At 67.0% G+C, this 20183-nt stretch overlaps 3 protein-coding genes across 10 annotated transcripts; 1 reads left to right on the top strand and 2 right to left on the bottom strand.

The window, feature by feature from the left end:
- On the bottom strand, window positions 1-5467 carry LOC308057397 (coiled-coil and C2 domain-containing protein 1A-like). Of its 7 annotated transcripts, none has more exons than XR_013925255.1 (15): window positions 5368-5467; window positions 4411-4488; window positions 3897-4032; window positions 3590-3699; window positions 3428-3493; window positions 2786-2926; window positions 1842-2040; window positions 1625-1743; window positions 1401-1473; window positions 1159-1230; window positions 920-1078; window positions 774-846; window positions 492-602; window positions 220-344; window positions 1-119 (listed from the first exon to the last, which is right to left on the bottom strand). XR_013925255.1 is itself a non-coding variant. In XM_080411508.1 (15 exons), the coding sequence occupies exons 2-14, from the start codon at window positions 4462-4464 to the stop codon at window positions 234-236; spliced, it is 1413 nt and encodes a 470-aa protein (XP_080267634.1). In that variant the 5' UTR covers window positions 4465-4488; window positions 5368-5457; the 3' UTR covers window positions 1-119; window positions 220-233. The 7 variants fall into 7 exon arrangements, 4 of the variants coding, with proteins under 4 accessions (XP_080267634.1, XP_080267635.1, XP_080267633.1 ...); XM_080411508.1 differs by having other exon boundaries at window positions 492-619; window positions 920-1050; window positions 5368-5457; XM_080411509.1 differs by having other exon boundaries at window positions 109-344; window positions 492-619; window positions 920-1050; window positions 4411-4497; window positions 5368-5420.
- A 272-nt stretch (window positions 5468-5739) lies between these two features.
- On the top strand, window positions 5740-10963 carry LOC308057395 (uncharacterized protein). Of its 2 annotated transcripts, none has more exons than XM_080411505.1 (6): window positions 5740-5809; window positions 7009-7186; window positions 7291-8305; window positions 10310-10440; window positions 10584-10676; window positions 10824-10963. In XM_080411505.1, exons 1-6 carry the CDS (start codon window positions 5779-5781, stop codon window positions 10927-10929), a joined length of 1554 nt encoding a protein of 517 aa, XP_080267631.1. In that variant the 5' UTR covers window positions 5740-5778; the 3' UTR covers window positions 10930-10963. The 2 variants fall into 2 exon arrangements, with proteins under 2 accessions (XP_080267631.1, XP_080267630.1); XM_080411504.1 differs by lacking the exon at window positions 5740-5809 and adding an exon at window positions 6497-6748.
- Window positions 10937-12172, bottom strand: LOC308057396 (nanos homolog 3-like; the record flags this gene model as incomplete). The annotated part of the gene is made up of 2 exons (XM_080411506.1): window positions 10937-11446; window positions 11758-12172. The coding sequence occupies 2 exons, from the start codon at window positions 12170-12172 to the stop codon at window positions 11280-11282; spliced, it is 582 nt and encodes a 193-aa protein (XP_080267632.1). The 3' UTR covers window positions 10937-11279.
- Window positions 12173-20183: the final 8011 nt, after the last annotated feature.

Genomic DNA, 20183 nt, shown 5'->3' with positions numbered 1-20183 from the left:
GCCCCTTGGCCTGGCGCAGCAGCAGCTTCGCCCCTCGATGTCACGGCTCTGCTTGGCGCGCAGGGCGGCCTGTGCCAGCTGCCGCCGCCGGCCCTCCAGGAACGCCAGCTGCTGCTGGGCTGCGGGGCAGGCGGCGCTGAGCACCCCCCCCCCCCCGGGGGGGCTGTGGGCTGGCCGCCCCCTCCTTGCCCGCCACGCTGTGCCGGATGGCGGCATTACCTTTCCCGGTGGGTTTAGGGGGGTGCTTTGGTCACGGCGGCGGGATGGGGGGCGGCGCGGGGAGGCGGCGGCGGCGCTTTGGGCTGGGGGGTGGATGCTCTCACCGGGGCTGGGCGGGCAGTGGGCTGTGCCAGGGGAGAAATGCAGCGTCAGATGGAAAACGGAGGGCCCAGCCCCGCAGGAGGGTGGGTTTCCCCTTTGGAGCCCTCTGCGCTCCCCGTTTTGGGCTGGGGGAGGTGGGCAGAGGGTCCCCAGCCCCCCCGAACGCCGACCTGTGCCTCCTCGTCACCTTCCTCCTCATCGCGGACCTCCTGGCTGGCCAGCCTCGCCGCCACCTCCAGCACCCCGGCGAGGCTCTGCTCACCGGACGGCGTCTCCGTGCCCTGGATGGGTGGGAAGCCTGGCCGGGGGGTGCCAGGGGGAGAAAATGGGGGGTACCGCAGCCCCCCACAGCTCACCAGGGCGGAGGGGTCCAGATCCCGCTCCCCGCCGTGCACCGGCTTCAGGAACCGGCCCCGAGAAGCACTCGCCGCGAAAAAAACAGGGAAAAATACCTGGCGGGACGGGCAGCTCCGAGAAATCCACCGTTTTCCCGGCTTTGTGCGCCCGGATGGCGTCTTGGTATTGCTGGAAGGGAACGGGGAGGCTGAGCAGCACCGCGGCGGGGCCGGCAGCACGGCGGCACACGCGGCTCCCGCACCTTGACGATGCGCTCGTGCATCCGAGCCTTCCGATCGTCGCCCTTGCTCCTGGCCTGCGCCGCCGCCGCTGCGTACCGTTCCATCCGCTGCTGCAGAGCCTCCAGCGCGTCCCGCGGAGCCGGCGGCGCGGCTGCAGTGGGGGAGAGCCGGTGGAAAAGCTTCCAGCCGCTTTTTTCTTGGAAGTTCCCTTCCCCCAGAGGGATGTTTGGGGGTAGGAATTGGGGGTTGGGGGTTCTACCTGCCGTGGGAGAGGCCGGTTGGGGTTCAGGCTGCGGCTGGGTGGGTGACAGCGTCTCCTCCGGTGCCTGGGCTGCGGAGAGGGACGGCAAATCGGGAAATCAGCACCCACAAGCGAGCGGTGAGGTCGCTGCTGCGACAAGCGGAGCCCCCACGGTGGCTTTTTTTTCCTCCATCAGAAAAAAATTAAAAAAAAAAAAAAAGGGGGGGACGAGTGCTCCCCACCGAGGCTGTGGGTCTTACCGGGAGGCGGTGGCACGCTGCTGAGCTCCACTGGCTGGCCCTGCTGCGCCGCGTCCAGCAGGGAGTCAAGACTCTGGAAAAAATCACCAACCCCCCCCCCAGACCGGCTGTTTTCCTGCACTGAGCCCCGCACCCACCACGGAATCCATAAAAAGGGGGGGGGATTCGCATCAGCGGGGACCAGGGAGGGAGCCCCAGGCCCCTCGGCACACCCAGCGCCGCACCTTCGCCAGCCGGTAGCACTGCGTGGCTGCCTCCAGGTCGCCGCGCTGCTTGGCACGCAGCGCTGCCAGCTTGTACTCGCGCTGCCGGCCCCGCAGCACGGCCTCGGCACCGGCAGAGCCTGCGGTTAGCGGGAAGGAGAGCGGCGTTGCCGGCTTCCCCCCCGTCAGCCGTGGGGTACGGCCATCGCCGGTGCAGAATAGCGAGCCAAAGCCTTGCCTGGGTGGGAAGCCGGCGAGGCCGGAGCTGGTGGCGGTGAAGAGCCACCGGGCAGGACCTGGGGTGGCTGCAGGGAGCCGGCGGGCGGCGGGGGGGGCTGGGGGGAGCTCAGCCCCTTCCCCAGCGCCACGGGCGGGGGGATCTCCTCCTCCTCGATCTTGTTTCCCTTCCTGACGGAGGCCAGCATGCTCTCCAGCGTCTGGAAGGAAGAGGCACAGGGGAAAACTCCCCGTCCCCGCAAATATTCCTCGGCCGAAAGAGGAACCGCGGAGCTGCCGGGGCCGCCAGAGGTGGGAATCCCCAACGGCCGCCTAAAAACTGCGCCCACAGCAGGGCCGGGAGCTGGGGGTCTCTCACCCACGGGGGATCCAGCCCCAAACCCAAAATCCCGATCTCCCCCCCCAAAATCTCCTCAGCTGCTGCCTCCCCCAGCCTGTGCCAGCGGCCAGCCGGCCCCGCTCTGCCCGCACCGGCAAAATCCCGGTGGAGGGGTAAGCGCCGCTCCCGGGCTCCAAAATATATGGGATGTCGCCCTTTCCTGTGTCATGACTCGGAGGGAACGTGGGGTCCCACCTCAGGGGCTCTGCACCAAGCCAGCGGTGCTGGAAAGACCCCAGCGTGGCAAAAGGGGCTTAAACAAGATGGGAAACGGCCCGGAGGGGAAAACCAGGGCTCAAAATCAATAAAAATAAAAATAATTCTGAGGCTCTTCCAAGGGTTTTGAATAACCGCGAGGAATCGGGACCTCGAGGCGGTGTTGTAGCCGACCTTGCGGCTGCGGGGCGGGGCGAAGCGAAGCCGAGCTGCGAGCGCAACCCCCTCCCCCCGAATTCAGTAACACCGGCTGAGCGCAGCCAGGAAATCGCGATCCGACGGTTTCATTTAATTAAAAAGATCCAATTAAATCCCAGGGCTTTGCGGCGGGGCCCTCGGTGCCGGCTCACCTTGAGGCCACGCTCGTAGCGCCGCAGCCTGGAGCCGTCCCCTGCCTGCCTGGCGTTGGCGATGGCCGCCCGGTACATGGCCATCCGCTCCGTCAGCGTCGCCTCCACACCGCTGGACTCCGCAGGCAGCGGCTCCGGCACCTGCACCCAAGGAGAAGCGCTGGGATCCACGCAGCGAGAGCCGGGCTCGTCCCGCCATCGATAATCCGCTTGGATCGGGGGCTCGGAGCCGAGGCGGGGGCTTGGAGCCCGGCTCTGGCTCAAGCCAAAGCGGCACAGCCGCGCGTCCCGATCCTTTCCGTGATTTTACAGCCTCTGGGGGCTGAAGGAAGAGCCCCAATGGCTGCTAATGGACAGGGATTGCCCTAAAACGGGGATTATCAGAGGCTAATTTCCTGTAAATTCCAAAAAAATCCCCTAAATCCCATCTCAGCACGCAAGACTTCCAACGCTGCCCATCACCGAGGCAGCGGCAGAGGGAACCTGGCTCCTCCTCACCCCTGGGAAGGTTTTCCCCCGCTGCAGGGCAGGTTCCCGTGACCCAGACGCATTTTCCCGGCAGATGAATGAAAAAGCGACAGGAAAAGTCCCAAAAGGGCCAGATCCGGCACGGTAGGAGCGGAGCCCCAGGAGGTGTCATACCTTGGTGGGTGGCACCAGCGCGTCCGTGCTGCCCTCCCCTTCACCCAGCACCTCCTGCAGCTCGGCCTGGAAGCACCAGGAGATCCCTCAGAGATGATCCCAGGCGGAAAAGCCCCTTTTTTTTGGGACAGAACTGCCCTGAGGGCTCAGCCCCCGTCTCACCATGAGATCATCTTCATCTTCCAGCTCCTCGTTGTCATCCCCCTCCTCCTCGTCCGGGTCCTTCATGCACAGAGCGGCCATCTCCTCAATCGCCTCCATCGGCAACGGGGCTGGAGGAGACACGGCACATGGCGGGGGGCGGATTTGGGGCCATTTACCCATTTTTTGATGGTTTCAGCCCACCTGCAGGAGGGTCCAGCCCAGGCGGGGCAGAAACGACCCACCAGGAGCCACTTTCTACGTGACGCGTTATTAATTATCCCAGCAATTAACGGCGGAGGAGCCCCACCGCCATGGCAGTGCTCACTTTTCCCCTTGGGCTTCTCCCCCGGCGCAGCTCGGCCTCCCACCAGCGCCAGCAGCTCGGCCTCCAGCTCGGCGGCATCGTCCACGGCGGCATCTCCCACCATGCCCTCCGGAGAGAGATCCACCAGCAAACCCATCTGCGGGGAGGGAGGCGGGGCGCGGCACTAACGACACCTCGTTAGGGCCAGGGGATCCCCTGGGATCCAGCGGGGGGAAGGAGGGAATCGACATGGATCCTTCAGGGAGGGACGCCGGCGCAGCCACAGCTCGGGGCAGAGCCCACGGTGCCGTGAGTGACGCCACAACAGCGATTTGTGAGGCACCGGGGTGAATAAAGCCGCTTAATTAAATTAAAATATTTAAATAAAGATGAAAAGCAACAGCGATAGACCCGGCTGGGCAACGGTGGCACAACCAGCGCCGCCTCCGCCGCCGAACAGCTGTTGATGGCATTGATCTTCCCCTGGGGCGGGTGGGGGTGGGGGGCACACCAGGGCGGGGGACACGGGCCGCACCTGCCTGGCGATGGCGGCACCGTGGCCCGGCGGCAGCCTGCGGGCTCTGCTCATGGCTCTGCTCCTCACCGTGCCGAGCTGGGGGGGCTGCGTTAAAGGTGGGTGGGGGGGGAAGCCCAGCACCCACCGGAGAGCCTGGACAGGGCCCCCCCCCCAGCCTTCTGCAGCCCCCGCTGAGCCCCCTCCTCCTGCTTTCCGTGAGTTTCGTGGCAGCCCCCTGGCTCCCGCACCACGGCCCCCCCCTTCTCCAAGCACCCCAGGGTTCTGCTGCCCCCACAGCCCTGTCCCCTCCTCCAGAGGATTCCCCCCCTCCCCCGCAGCCCTTCCCCCCCCAGCCTCACACAAGGCAACATTTCCCTCTCCCAGGCCCCATACCCCCTCCCCAGACCCCCCACATTCCCCCCACCAGGCCCTATTCTACCCCATCAGCCCCCCACCAGGCCCCATTCCCACCCCCTGGGCCCCCACAAGGCCCCATTTCCCCTCCACAGACCCCCCACATTCCCCCCCCAGGCCCTATTCTACCCCATCAGCCCCCCACCAGGCCCCATTCCCACCCCCTGGGCCCCCACAAGGCCCCATTTCCCCCCCGACCCCATTTCACCACCTCAGACCCCCTACAAGCCCCCATTTCACACACACACCCAGACCCCCCCGAGGCCTCGTTGCCTCCCCTCAGCCCCCCCCAGACCTCATTTCACCCCCCAGACCCCCCTGCCGGCCTTGTCACCTTTCCTCAGCGCGCCCCAGGCCTCATTTCATCCCCCAGACCACCCCAGGCCTCGCTGCCTCCCCTCAGCCCCCCGCAAGCCCCCACTCCCCACCTCAGCACCCCCTCAGGGCCCACCGCCCCCACAGGACCCACCACCCCTCCTCAGCGCCCCCCTAACCCACCCGCCAGAAACGACCCCCGCCCCCTCCCCCAGCCTCGCAGGGCCCCCCCTCAGCCACGCTCACTTCCTACTCCGCCCGCCGCTGTCAACAACCGGCCGCGCTTTACGGCACCGACGTCGCAAAAGCCGCTGTCGCCGCGTTTCGCTTGACGGCACCCGGGGGGGAAACTACAGCTCCCAGCGTGCCCCGCGCCGCGCAGGCGCACGGCGGGAGGCGGGAAAAGCGTGAGGCTGGGGGAGGGGGAGGGGGGCGGCCCGGCGGTCCCGACGCGCGTTCGGGGGGGGGGGGGCGGGTGACACGGCCCCTGTTTCCCCTCGGAACCGGGGGGGGGGGTTGGTGGCTGCTGCCAGCGGGGGTGGCGCTGGGCCCCGGGGGTCGGTGGAAGGGGGTGGACTCGGCCCTGGGGGCGAAGCGCCTGGGGGGGGGCTGCTCCCTCATGGCCGAGCTGTTCTCCGCAGGCAGGGGAGCGGCGGGATGGGCAAGCGGAGGAGGGAGCAGCTGCCAGGTAACGGCACGAGGCCCCGGCAGCGGCGAGGGGATGGCGATGGGGGCGGTGAGGGGATGGTGAGGGAATGGGGGTGGCGAGGGGATGGTGAGGGGATGGCGATGGGGGTGGTGAGGGGATGGCGATGGGGGTGGCGAGGGGATGGTGAGGGGATGGCGATGGGGGTGGTGAGGGGATGGCGATGGGGGTGGCGAGGGGATGGTGAGGGGATGGCGATGGGGGAGGCGAGGGGATGGTGAGGGGATCATGAGGGGATGGGGGCAGCGAGGGGATGGTGAGGGGATCATGAGGGGATGGGGGCAGCGAGGGGATGGTGAGGGGATCATGAGGGGATGGGGGGGGCGGCGAGGGGACAGGGACGGTGAGGGGCCAGGGCTGGCGAGGGGATGGCGGTTGGTGAGGGGACGGGAGCGGCAAGGAGGTGGTGAGGGGGTGACGAGGGGCCGGGGTTGGTGAGGGGGTGAGGACAGCGAGAGGACAGATTGGGTGAGGGGCTGGGGATGGCAAAGGGCCAGGGTTGGTGAGGGGATGGGGGTGACAAGGGGCTGGGGACGGTCAGAGGATGGCGAGGGGACAGGGTGGGCGAGAGGCCAGCAAGGGGCCGGCGAGGGGGACAGGGCCAGCGTCCCCTTCCCCTCCCCGTAAGGCAGCCAGCCCCATCTCGCCCCTTTAAGCCAGCCCCATTAAGCTGCCAGTGAGCACCCCTGAGCCCACCCTGGCTCTTCCCCTGAGCCCACCCTGCCTCTTCCTCCTTACAAACCTGTTACGCTGCAAAACTCTCCCCGTTTCTACGTGCAATGACACCGGCCTTTAGCCTTTCCACGCCTCTTTCACCAAAGAGAGCTCTGCTTCGGTTGGCGAGGGGGGAGCGGCACCCACAGAGCCGTGGCCAAGCCCCTTGTGCCGCAAACGCCCTTTCTTGGCATTTTGGGGGAGCAGGTGTGGACGGAGTGGAGCTGGCACCCCACAAAAAGTTCTAAAAGGGTGTTTTTTCCCTTTGGTTCAACACGAAAAGCCCTCAAAGGGATTTTTTTCCCTTCGGTTCAAGCATTAGAGGTGTGTGGGGGGGGTATTTTCACTAGGATTTAGTCAAATAAATACCACAGAACCTCTCCGAACGCTGCTCTCCCCGTCTGACGCGACACCAAGCCCCTCTTACACCCACGGCTGATGCCTGATTCTGGTTTTCCCCTTCAAAGGAGGAGACGGTGACCAGCATCTTCCCAAAACCAAACCGAATCTTCAGGAGGATTCAGAGGCAGCAAAAGATGACGGTTTAGACGTGGCTGAACCAGCTCAGAGTGGCGATGCGGATGGAAAAACCGAACCGTTTGGACAAGCGACCCGCAGCAGCACCGCCACAACTGCACCGGGGAGGTACTGGGATGAGAAACGGGGGGTTGCGGCTGAGCCAGGGTCTGCACGGAGACCCCGGCCATCGCCTTGCCGCTCGCTGAACTCGCTTTCGTTGGTTTTAACAGCGTGAACGGCGACGGGGAGGTGGCTGTGCCGGAGCAAAGCACAGGTGGCGGCAAGTCACCGGAGGGAGCAGCCCTGGGAGCAGCGTCTCAGCCAGAGTCACCACAACGGGGAAATTTGGTGGCAGACGAGGCCAAAAAGGAGCGGCACAGTGGCTGCGGTGAGGAGCCGGCCACCGAGACCTCAACCCACGGCACAACTGGCAGCATTGGTGACGGCCCCAAGTGTGGCCACACTGTGCCGGCAGGAGGAGAGGGGGCTGCTGGCGGAGAGACAGCTCTCCCGGCGGATACTCCAGGCCGGAGCACCGGCGGCTGCCCGCCAGCGGAGATGCTGGCCCCTCACCCTGAGGAGGGAGTTAACGGTGACGTGGATGAGACTCGGGACCCGCCACGCACCGAAGAAAATGGAGGCGCCGTATCCGAGGGGGCGGCAGGAGGAGCGCCCCGGGAGCGCAGGGAACAACCGTGGGCAAGCGGGACAAGCGACACGGGAGAGAACGTGTTTGGATCTTGTGGCGGCGCCTCCGTCGAGGTCCCGGTGGTCTGTGCCCCGGCTGCGGAGCCGAAGGTGGAGGGAGGCACCGCCGAGGCTGCCAGCACCGTCGGCCCGGCGAGCCAGCCGCGGAGTGGGAACGTTCCCCCATGGAAAACATCGGGAGAGGCCCGTGAAGAGGCCGGAGGGGGAGAAGCCGCTTTCCCTGGGCCCGGCTTGGCTCCAGCCATTCCGGCTGGCGGATTCCAGAATCCCTCGGACGACGTCGACGGCCTGGCGGAGCACACGGCCAACGAGCCAAGGCCGGACGCGCAGCCTCCCACCGGCTCTGGCAGCCCCCCGTGCGGCAGAGGAGGTGCAGAGAGCGCGCCCACCGTTACGGCGACACCGGGGCCGGCTCTCAGCGGCACCGCACAGCCCCCTGCCGTGGGCACCGGCTCGGCTGTCGGTGCTTCAGGCAGGGAACGGAGAGAGCTGCAGGGCGGCCTGGAGGGGAGCAGCCCAGCGCTGCCACCGCCGCTGGTAAACCGCCAGCGGTCACTGACTTATCCTGAAAACACCAACCCAAATTGCCAGAGACATGAATAAACCCCCAAAATGCCAAATAACCCCCCCAAAATGCCAAATAAAGCCCCCAAAATGCCAGAGACACCAAATAAAGCCCCCAAAATGCCAGAGACGCCAAATAAAGCCCCCAAAATGCCCAATAAAGCCCCAAAATGCCAAATAAAGCCCTCAAAATACCAGAAATGCCAAATACCCCCTGCCCCCAATTCTGAATAAACCCCCCAAAATGCCAAATAAACCCCCCAAAATGCCAGAGACGCCAAATAAAGCCCCCAAAATGCCCAATAAAGCCCTCAAAATACCAGAAAAGCCAAATACCCCCTGCCCCCAATTCTGAATAAACCCCCCGAAATGCCAAATAAAGCTCCCAAAATGCTGGAAACTCTAAATAAACCCCCGAAAATCCTGAATAAAGCATCCTTGAAAATGCTGGAAATTCCAAACAAAGCCCCCAAAATCTCAGAAACACTGAATAACCACCCCCCCAATTCTGACTAAAGCCCCCAAAATTCTGCATAAAGCCCCCTCAAGTGCCAAATAACTCCTCCAACATGCCAAATAAAGCCCCCAAAATGCCAGAGATGCCAAATAAAGCCCCCAAAATGCCAAATAAACCCCCCAAAATGCCAGAGACGCCAAATAAAGCCCCCGAAATGCCCAGTAAAGCTCCAAAATGCCAAATAAAGCCCTCAAAATACCAGAAATGCCAAATACCCCCTGCCCCCAATTCTGAATAAACCCCCCGAAATGCCAAATAAAGCTCCCAAAATGCTGGAAACTCTAAATAAACCCCCAAAAATCCTGAATAAAGCATCCTTGAAAATGCTGGAAACTCCAAATAAAGCCCCCAAAATGTCAGAAACACTGAATAACCCTCACCCCCAAATTCTGACTAAAGCCCCCAAAATTCTGCATAAAGCCCCCCCAAGTGCCAAATAACTCCTCCAAAATGCCAAATAAAGCTCCCATAAATACCAGAGATGTCAAATAAAGCCCCCCAAATGCCAAATAACCCCCCCAAAATGCCAGAGACGCCAAATAAAGCCCCCGAAATGCCCAATAAAGCCCCAGAATGCCAAATAAAGCCCTCAAAATACCAGAAATGCCAAATACCCCCTGCCCCCAATTCTGAATAAACCCCCCAAAATGCCAAATAAAGCTCCCAAAATGCTGGAAACTCTAAATAAACCCCCCAAAATCCTGAATAAAGCATCCTTGAAAATGCTGGAAACTCCAAACAAAGCCCCCAAAATCTCAGAAACACTGAATAACCACCCCCCCAATTCTGACTAAAGCCCCCAAAATTCTGCATAAAGCCCCCTCAAGTGCCAAATAACTCCTCCAACATGCCAAATAAAGCCCCCAAAATGCCAGAGATGCCAAATAAAGCCCCCAAAATGCCAAATAAACCCCCCAAAATGCCAGAGACGCCAAATAAAGCCCCCAAAATGCCCAGTAAAGCCCCAAAATGCCAAATAAAGCCCTCAAAATACCAGAAATGCCAAATACCCCCTGCCCCCAATTCTGAATAAACCCCCCGAAATGCCAAATAAAGCTCCCAAAATGCTGGAAATTCCAAACAAAGCCCCCAAAATGTCAGAAACACTGAATAACCCCCCCCCCAAATTCTGACTAAAGCCCCCAAAATTCTGCATAAAGCCCCCCCAAGTGCCAAATAACTCCTCCAAAATGCCAAATAAAGCTCTCATAAATACCAGAGATGCCAAATAAAGCCCCAAAATGCCAAATAAACCCCCCAAAATGCTGGAAACTCTAAATAACCCCCCCAAAATGCTGGAAACACCAAATAAACCCCCCAAAATGCTGGAAACATCAAATAAACCCCCCAAAATGCATGGAATAGGCTGAAAGGGGGGGGGGGGGGAATATCCATCTTTGGTGGGTTGGAGTCGGGCTCCCTGGCCACGGCTTCGTGGTGACAGGGACTTTTCTCTGCAGCCGCTTCCCACCACCGGCCCATGCGGCTCTGTGGAGCCTGGGCAGGAACCGTGTGCCGCGGCGTGCCGGAGCCGTGCCAAGGAGCCCCCGGTGCTCAGCGCAGGGAGCGGCCCACACCAGCTGCGGCCCTGGTAGGTGCGCTGCCCACCCCGACAGGTGCCGCTGGCGGAGGGGTGGGCTGGGGGGCAGAGCGGCTGTGAGAGATAAACCCCTGGGTTTGAGGCAAAATGCCCCGATTTGATGAGTAAAAATTGAATTTTCCATCTTCGGTCAGCGACGAGGAGCCGGAGGGGCTGTGCCCACCCGCCCCCAGGAGGGACGCGACCGACGTCGTGTGCGGCCTGATCCTGGAGCTCTCCAACCTCAAGTAAGAGCCGCCTGCTCGCGCCACTCGCGAAATCCGCGTCCTTTTTCCCGGGGTGGGGGGGATCCAGCCCTGCGGGGGGCTGAGGGTGGGCGAGCGCCGTGCCGCGGGGTCCGTGCAAGGTGGAGGGTGACGCCGGTGCCCCCGCAGCCGCCTGGTGATGAGCGCTCACCGGGGCCTGGCCGCGCTGAGGAGGCCGAAGCCGCGGCGGAGCCGGCAGCCGGCACGCGCCGAGAGGCGGTGGAAGGAGACGTAGGGCCAGGTCGGTGCTGGTGCCAGCCCCGGCACGGCTCAAGCGTTTATTAACGTCAAACAGCGTTTCAACGGCAAACGGGCTGGAAATAAACCCCTTCCAACACAGAACACGTGAGATAACGGCTAAAGAACAAACCGGGGCGTCCGGCGAGGGCCGGAGCCACTGGGCGAGTGGCTAACGCCGTCCTGGCCCCCTCAGGAGCTCGGCAGCAGCCGGAGCATGGCAGGAGCCGGCGCGGCCCTCAGGCGCCCGCTGGGATTAATAAAAACCAACCAACGAACCCCCAAACCTGGAACCGACCCCAACCCTGAGCGCCCCCGGCACGGGGTGCTGGGTGAAACCGCCCCCGCTCAGGCTTTTCTTGGCATCTGGAGGTGGCTTCTGTCAGCGGCGACCGCCAAACCGCCACCGGGCCGGTGTCGCTCAGCTTGACCCGCGGGGAGACGGACTGGGGAGACTGGGTTTGGTGGGAGCGACGTCCCGGTGCCTCCCCGGTGATGCATCCTCAGGGGACCCCCTGGAAGAGAAACCAGGAGAGAGGGGAGAGCACCAGCGAGCACCGCGTGTGCCGGGGCGCTGTGCGCGCCCGTTAATTAGCCTAATTGCCCCGAGGACCACAGCGGGCTCTCTCCTGGGTAAATTAAGGCTGGAGGTGGCGGGTTCAAAGTGTGGCTTCGTGCCAAAACCGCTGGCCCGGTGGCAACACCGGGGCCGCATTTCCCCGCGGTTGGCTCGCACTGGGAAGCGACCCCCCTCACCCCGACCCCGCCGTTTATTTTGGGGGGGGCTGCGAGACGGGCAGCGCCGCGCGTCAAACCGGAGCGATACCTGCGGCGAGGGGAGCGGGGGGTGCTCCGTCAGCGCGCGGTCCCTTCTTGGTGCTGCGTGGCAAGCGGCTGTAGACGGAGGTGTAGGTGCCGTGGGTGAGCGGGCAGAAGCGGCGGGTGTGCGCCCGGTCACGCGTGGCCCCACACTGCGGGCAGACGTAGCTGCGCAGGATGGGGCACAGCACCCGGCCGCTGGCGTCGTGCAGGCTGTGCGTGCGGTAGATGTGCTCCGCCTCGCCGTTGTGCTTGCAGAAGGTGCACAGGGCTTGACCGGCTGACGCCGGTACCGGTTCCGGCGCGCTGGGCTGTGCCGATGCCTCTCGCTCGGCGTCGCCGCGCTCCCGCGCCAGCGTGGCCAGCACGGCCGCCAGCCCCAGGTAGTCCCTCCACATGTCGAACGTGGTGCTGGGCTCCATCCTGCGCTGCAGCCTGCCGGCTCTGCCGCTGCACCGGGCTCCGAGTGCCGGGGCCTGCCCTGGCGGGGCCACCCAGGGCCAATCGCCACCACCGGGGCCGGGGGCTGGGGCTGGGGGCTGGCCCCCTCCCCCAGCCGCCGCCTGGAGCCGGTGCGTCTGCCCGGCGGGGTGGGGGTGTCTGCGCCTCTTCCCCTCTGCCCGCACGGGGGTCACCCCCCAAGCCCCCGGTGCCGGCGTTTAAACCCCCTTGTGCCGCCAGCACCCCGGTGTTGGCCAGCATCGCCCCGGCTGCGGCCGCCTCGCAGCCAAACTTGGGGTTCGGGGCCCAACAGGACCCTCTGCCCATCCGGGGGGACCCCCCAGCAGCCCCCAGCAGCCGGGATCGGCAAAGCACCCGCTAATGGGGCAGAATCACCCACAACAGCCACCCTGGGGCACCACCGGCACCGCTGCGGCTGCTGGGAGGGCTGTGGGCCCCCCCCTCCCTCAGTTTTGCAGAAAAAAAGAGGGATTTGGGGAAAAAATGGGGATTTTGGTTTCCCCAGCACCACGACCCGCCACAGGTGATGCGTGTGGAGCATGAATTTTGGTTGCCCTGTGCCGAGCGTCCTGGCAAGGAGCCGGCGGCATGCGGCGGCACCACCACACCGGCACCACCACACCGGCACCACCGTGCCATGGCGGCACCACCACACCGGCACCACCACACCGGCACCACCGTGCCATGGCGGCACCACCACACCGGCACCACCACACCGACACCACCGCGCCATGGCGGCACCACCACACCGGCACCACCACACCAGCACCACCGTGCCATGGCGGCACCACCACACCGGCACCACCACACCGGCACCACCGTGCCATGGCGGCACCACCACACCGGCACCACCACACCGACACCACCGCGCCATGGCGGCACCACCACACCGGCACCACCACACCAGCACCACCGTGCCATGGCGGCACCACCACACCGGCACCACCGCGCCATGGCAGCGCTGGGGCGGCAGCGACTCTCCCGCCCGCTCCGGCGGGCCACGGGGCACACACAACGGTCGATGGTTTCACCTCAGCCACAAAACTCACCGACAGCGTTGAATGTTCACCGGAGCCGCCGTGTTGGCTCGCCGGTGGCACCCGCCTGGGGGATTCGTGCTCTTCCTCCCGGTTATCCCTGCGCCGGCACGGGGTTTATCGGCGCAGTGAGGATCTGGCAGGGGAAGGGTCCCCGCAGCTGCCGGCCTCGACCCCCACCCGCTCTCCCGGTGTGGTGATATACCAGCCGGGTCCCCACGGCGTGGCAGCCCCGTGCCACCCGCTCTGGCAGCGCCCGTGTGCCGGCATGGCGTTGCCGCGAGGGCTGGAGGCGCCGGGCCGGGCCGCAGCACCAGCGAGAGCAGCCGAATGGCCCCCAGCCCGCGGTGGGTTTCGAGCCGCACATGCCGAGCGCCGGGGGGAGCGGGGGGGCCCATCATTTATTGCTTCCAAACCAGAGCCGTGGCGCGCCGGCGGCATCACTGCACCCCAGAGCCGTGTGCGCGGGGCGGCCACGCCGGAATGTCAGACATGGGGGGTTCCCACCAAACGGGCACCGCGCTGCCCCGTGCCGGTGCCAGTGCTGGCGGGAGCTCAGTGAGCGGCCAGAGCCGTGCCATGCCGCGCTCGCCGGGCCTCCCGCTGGCTCCCGGTGACGTCACGGCAAAGCCGCGTCGCGAAGGGCCGCGGGGCCCCGCAAAAGAAGGAGGAAAGAACCACAAAAAGTCCTGGCAAAGCAGAGAATGGGCACTTTGTGCGGCCGGCGCAGCGGTGGCCACCGGCCCTCCCCACCGAGGGTACCGGCGGCTTCACCGGCACCGGGGCATCCCAGAGCCCAGCGCGGCAGCGGGAAGGACGGGCTGAAGGCAGAGCATGGCCGCGGCGGCGAGGCCTGGCACCGTCCCAGGGCCGCCCCGGCACCTCCCGCGCCAAATTCTTTGTGCCGGGGAGCGGGAAAACCCCGCCGGGGCCGCGGCTGCCGGGGAGGGCAGCCCTGGCACAGCCCTGGGTGCAAACCCGGCGCTTTCTCGGCGCCGTGGCCGGGCACCCTCGGCACCAGCACCACGCTTGGCACCGGCCCCGTGTCCAGCGTCAGAAATGGGAGGGAAAGGGGGGAAATAAATGAGGGGTGAGAGATGGGGGGGTGCCGTGCCGGGGTTGTGCCGTGCTGGGGATGTGCCGTGCCAAGGACTCACCATACCGGGGGTTCGCCGTGCCAGGGGATTTGCCACGCTGGGGGTTCACCGTGCCAGGGGTTTGCTGTGCCAGAGCTTTGCCATGCCAGGGCTTCACCGGGCCAGGGACTGGCCGTGCTGGGGATTCGGCACACCAGCACTTTGCCATCCCCGGGACTCACCGCACCGGGGACTCACCGTGCCAGGGATTTGCTGCACCGGGGACTCACCATACTGGGGATTTGCAGTACTGAGGGTTTGCCGCACCGGGGACGTGGCGTGCCAGGGATTTGCCGTGCGAGGGTCTCGCCGTGCCGGGGTCTCGCCGTGCCAGGGATTTCCTGTGCCGGGGTCTCGCCGTGCCGGGGTCTCGCCGTGCCAGGGATTTGCCATGCCGGGGTCTCGCTGTGCCGGGGTCTCGCCGTGCCAGGGTCTCGCCGTGCCGGGGTCTCGCCGTGCCATCCACGATGGTTACTCCTCGGCAGCGCCGCGGCTCAGGATCCAGCCCCAGTCCCGCCAGTGTTACCCCAAGAGCCGTGGCCACCCCCAGCACCGGATCGGGCCCCGGCCACGTGGCACTGTTGCCTGTCACGACAGAGCTTGGGGGGGGAGGCGGGCAGCGCTGCCCCCAGCCCAACCAGGCACTGGGGGGCACAGATTGGCAACCCTGCAGTGGCGGGGGAGCCGGGGGCCCTGGCACCCCCCCAGCACCCATGGGTGCCTGTGGAGGGGGGGGGGCCCTGTCACGACACCAGGGGCTGTGGGGGGCCCTGTCATGACACCTGGCGGGGGTGATCCCTAACACGGCACTGGGGGCTGGGGGAGGGGGCAGGGAGACTGTCACAGACCCGAGACTGTGGTTCCTGTCACGACAGCCAGGGCTGGGGTGCGTGTCCCTGTCATGACACCTGGGGCTGGCAGGGGGTCTCTGTCATGAACCCAGGGCTGGGGGTTCCCTGTCATGGCGGCTAGGGCTGGGGGCTGTGAGGCCCTGTCACGACACCCGGGTCTAGGGGGTTCCCTGTCACAGCACCGTGGGCTGGGAGGGGTCCCTGTCACGACACCCAGGGCTAAGGGAGTCCCTGTCACGGTGCCCGGGGCCGGGGGGGGTGAGGCCCTGTCACAGACTCGGGGCTGGGGAGCTCCCTGTCGCGACACCCGGTGCTGCGGCCGTCCCTGTCGCGACACCCGCCGCTACTCACGTGGGGGGTTGGCCCCGCCTTCGGCGCGCGACTGCGGGGATTGGGGGGGGGGGGGCGGTGGCGCGGGTCACCTCAGGCCAGCGGCGCCGCCCATTGGCCGTGCGCCCCGCCCCTCCCGCCCCCTATTGGTCACCGCCCCGCCGCTCCCCATTGGTCGTCCAAACCGCAGCGCCCGCCCCTTGTTTGGTGCCGCCCCGCCATCGCTCATTGGCCGCCCGCAACGCCCCGCCCGCCCGCTATTGGCCACCGCCCCGCCGCTTCCCATTGGCCAGGCCGCGGGCCGGTGCTTAACCCCTGCGCTGCCGGGGGGGAATGGGGGGTCTGGGGGGAATGGTGGGGGGGGGGGGGGGGGAGGCTTGGGGGGGGCGGGGGTGGGGGGGTGTTGGGGGGAGCTTTGGGGGGGTTAGGGACTTGGATGGGCTGGGGGTGTTGGGGGGAGTTGGGGTCTTTGGGGGGGGGTTGGAGATTTGGGGGGTTTAGGAGGTTGTGGGGATTTTTGGGGGGTGGGGGTGTTAGGAAGCTTGGGGGGGTTAGGAGGTTTCGGGGGGAGGGGTTGGGCGGGTGGGAAAGGGGGGGGGGGGGCACCCCCTTGTTCCCAACAAACAAGCCCCAAAGTGGCACCTCAGCCCCGAGCCTGGGGGCTGGGCCAGTGGCAGGGCAGGGTGGCGTGGCACGGCTTGGCTCGGCTCAGCATGGCACGGCTCAGCTCAGCATGGCACGGCTCGGTACGGCTCAGCATGGCACAGCTCGGCTCGGCTCAGCATGGCACGGCTCAGCTCAGCATGGCACGGCTCGGTACGGCTCAGCATGGCACGGCTCGGTACGGCTCAGCATGGCACGGCTCGGTACGGCTCAGCATGGCACGGCTCGGTACGGCTCGGCATGGCACGGCTCGGCTCAGCTCAGCATGGCACAGCTCGGCTCGGCTCAGCATGGCACGGCTTGGTACGGCTCAGCATGGCACGGCTCGGTACGGCTCAGCATGGCACGGCTCGGTACGGCTTGGCATGGCACGGCTCGGTACGGCTCAGCATGGCACGGCTCGGCTCGGCTCAGCATGGCACGGCTCGGTACGGCTCAGCATGGCACGGCTTGGCTCGGCTCAGCATGGCACGGCTCAGCTCAGCATGGCACGGCTCGGTACGGCTCAGCATGGCACAGCTCGGCTCGGCTCAGCATGGCACGGCTCAGCTCAGCATGGCACAGCTCGGTACGGCTCGGCTCGGCATGGCACGGCTCGGTACGGCTCGGCTCGGCTCAGCATGGCACGGCTCGGTAGGGCTCGGCATGGCACAGCTCAGCTCAGCATGGCACGGCTCAGTATGGCTCGGCTTGGCATGGCACAGCTCGACTCGGCTCGGCATGGCACGGCTCGGCTCAGCGCAGCTCAGCACGGCTCGGCATGGCACGGCGTGGGTGGGAACGCTAAGGCACAGGGCCAGGCACAGCACACACCTCGTCACGCTGGGGCTCACCGCGCTGGGCTGTGCCGTGCCAGGCTGTGCCACACCAGGCCCTGCCAGGCCATGCCATGCCATGCTGAGCCGTGCCAGGCCGTGCCGAGCTGTGCCATGCCGTGCCACGCGCCGGCTGGGGCCCACTGGCACCGGCGACTTCTCAGCCCTGTGGGCAGCGTGGCACAACCCGCCCCCCCCAGGGAACCGGGCTGGCACCGGCACCACGGCACAGGGGCACTGGTGTGACCACAGAGCCTCTGTCCCACACATGGCGGCACACGGTGACAGACAGTAACACATGGTGACACACGGCGGCACAGAAACGGTGGCACATGGTGACACACAGTAACACATGGCGGCACACGGCGGCACATGGTGACACATGGCGGCACACGGTGCTACATGGTGACACATGGTGACACATGGTGACACATGGCGGCACACGGTGGTACATGGTGACACATGGTGACACACGGTGACACATGGTGACACATGGCGGCACACGGTGGTACATGGTGGCACACGGTGGCACACGGTGAAACATGGCAGCACACGGTGACACATGGCGGCACATGGTGACACATGGTGGCACACGGTGACACATGGTGACACATGGCGGCACACGGTGACACATGGCGGCACACGGTGGTACATGGCGGCACACGGTGACACATGGTGACACATGGTGACACACGGTGGCACAGGGCAACTAACGGTGGCACACGGTGACACACAGTAACACATGGTGACACATGGTGGCACACGGTGACACACGGTGACACATGGCGGCACACGGTGGTACATGGCGGCACACGGTGACACACTGTGACACATGGTGGCACACGGTGGTACATGGCGGCACACGGTGACACATGGCGGCACACGGTGACACATGGTGACACATGGCGGCACACGGTGACACACAGTGACACATGGCGGCACACGGTGGTACATGGTGGCACACGGCGGCACATGGTGACACACGGTGACAGACGGTGACCCACAGCGGCACATTCCCTGTGCCTGTGCCCGCGCCCCCCGGTGCCGGTGCCACCGCCAGCCCCCGGCCTTGGCACCCGCTGGCAGCGCCGCCCGGGCGCGGCGGGAAGGCGGCACCGGTGACTCACGGGCACCGGCAAGTCCCCGCTTGACGCCAGGGTGGGGACCGGGGGTCCCACGCTGGAGTGATGGGGGGGGGGGGGGGGGCGCTGCCACGTGCGCGGGGCCGGGGGGCCGGGGGAGCCCCGGGGGGGCGGGGGGGCCCCGCTGAAGGCGCCTTTGTTCGGGGCGGCCGGTCCCGCCCGCGGTGACTCACGGGCGCGTGGCTGCGCCCTGACTCACCCCCCGCCCCCCGGGGTTCCCCCGGCTCCCAGCGGGGGGGTGGGGGTGTCCTCGGGGGGGGTCCGTGGGGCTGGGGGGGGTTGGGGGGCCGGGGGGGGGAGGGGGGGGGTCCCGTGGGTGGTTGGGGGGGGGCTATGGGTGCGCGGGGGGGGGGCTACGGGGGCACCGGTGTCACCCCATCGCCCCGCCCCCATGCCCCGCCCTCCCCATCGCCCCGCCCCCCCCTCGCCCCTCGGCACTGCCACCCTGGGGGGCCGGGGACCCCCCCGTGGGACCCCCCCCCGCCCCCGGCCCCCCCCGGGCCACCCGGCGCCGCCAGCGTGGGGCCGCCGCCCCGGCGGGACCGTGGGGCCGCGTGCGCCGCCAGCCCGGGGCTGCGGTGAGTCACGGCCCTGAGTCACCCACACAAACACCGCGTCGCGCGGCAACGCGCCGCCCCACGGCACCGACCCACCGACCCACGGCACCGACCCCCGACCCCACGGCACCGACCCCCGACCCACGGCACCGACCCCCGACCCACGGCACCGACCCACCGACCCACGGCACCGACCCACCGCCCCACGGCACCGACCCCCGACCCACGGCACCGACCCCCGCCCCACGGCACCGACCCACCGACCCACGGCACCGACCCCCGACCCACGGCACCGACCCACCGCCCCACGGCACCGACCCACCGACCCACGGCACCGACCCCCGACCCACGGCACCGACCCCCGACCCACGGCACCGACCCACCGCCCCACGGCACCGACCCCCGACCCACGGCACCGACCCACCGACCCACGGCACCGACCCCCCGACCCACGGCACCGACCCCCGACCCACGGCACCGACCCACCGACCCACGGCACCGACCCACCGCCCCACGGCACCGACCCCCGACCCACGGCACCGACCCACCGCCCCACGGCACCGACCCCCGACCCACGGCACCGACCCCACCGCCCCACGGCACCGACCCCAGACCCACGGCACCGACCCACCGACCCACGGCACCGACCCCCGACCCACGGCACCGACCCACCGACCCACGGCACCGACCCCCGACCCACGGCACCGACCCACCGACCCACGGCAACCGACCCCCGACCCACGGCACCGACCCCCGACCCACGGCACCGACCCACCGCCCCACGGCACCGACCCCAGACCCACGGCACCGACCCACCGACCCACGGCACCGACCCCCGACCCACGGCACCGACCCACCGACCCACGGCACCGACCCCCAGCACCGACCCCCGGCACCGACCCCCGACCCACGGCACCGACCCCCGGCACCGATCCCCGACCCACAGCACCGACCCCTGCCCCACGGCACCGACCCCCAACCCACGGCACCAACCCCCGACCCATGGCACCGACCCACCGACCCACGGCACCGACCCCCGACCCACGGCACCGACCCCCGACCCACGGCACCGACCCACCGCCCCACGGCACCGACCCCAGACCCACGGCACCGACCCACCGACCCACGGCACCGACCCCCGACCCACGGCACCCGACCCACCGACCCACGGCACCGACCCCCAGCACCGACCCCCGGCACCGACCCCCGACCCACGGCACCGACCCCCGGCACCGATCCCCGACCCACAGCACCGACCCCTGCCCCACGGCACCGACCCCCAACCCACGGCACCAACCCCCGACCCATGGCACCGACCCACCGACCCACGGCACCGACCCCCGACCCACGGCACCGACCCCTGCCCCACGGCACCGACCCACCGACCCACGGCACCGACCCCCGGCACCGACCCCTGCCCCACGGCACCGACCCCCGACC

Source organism: Falco punctatus (genome assembly GCF_963210335.1).
Source record: "Falco punctatus genome assembly, contig: scaffold_285, whole genome shotgun sequence".
In the NCBI taxonomy this organism is placed as follows: Eukaryota; Metazoa; Chordata; class Aves; order Falconiformes; family Falconidae; genus Falco; species Falco punctatus.
Note: the sequence above shows the minus strand (reverse complement) of the source record. Positions and strands in the feature narration are given on the sequence as shown.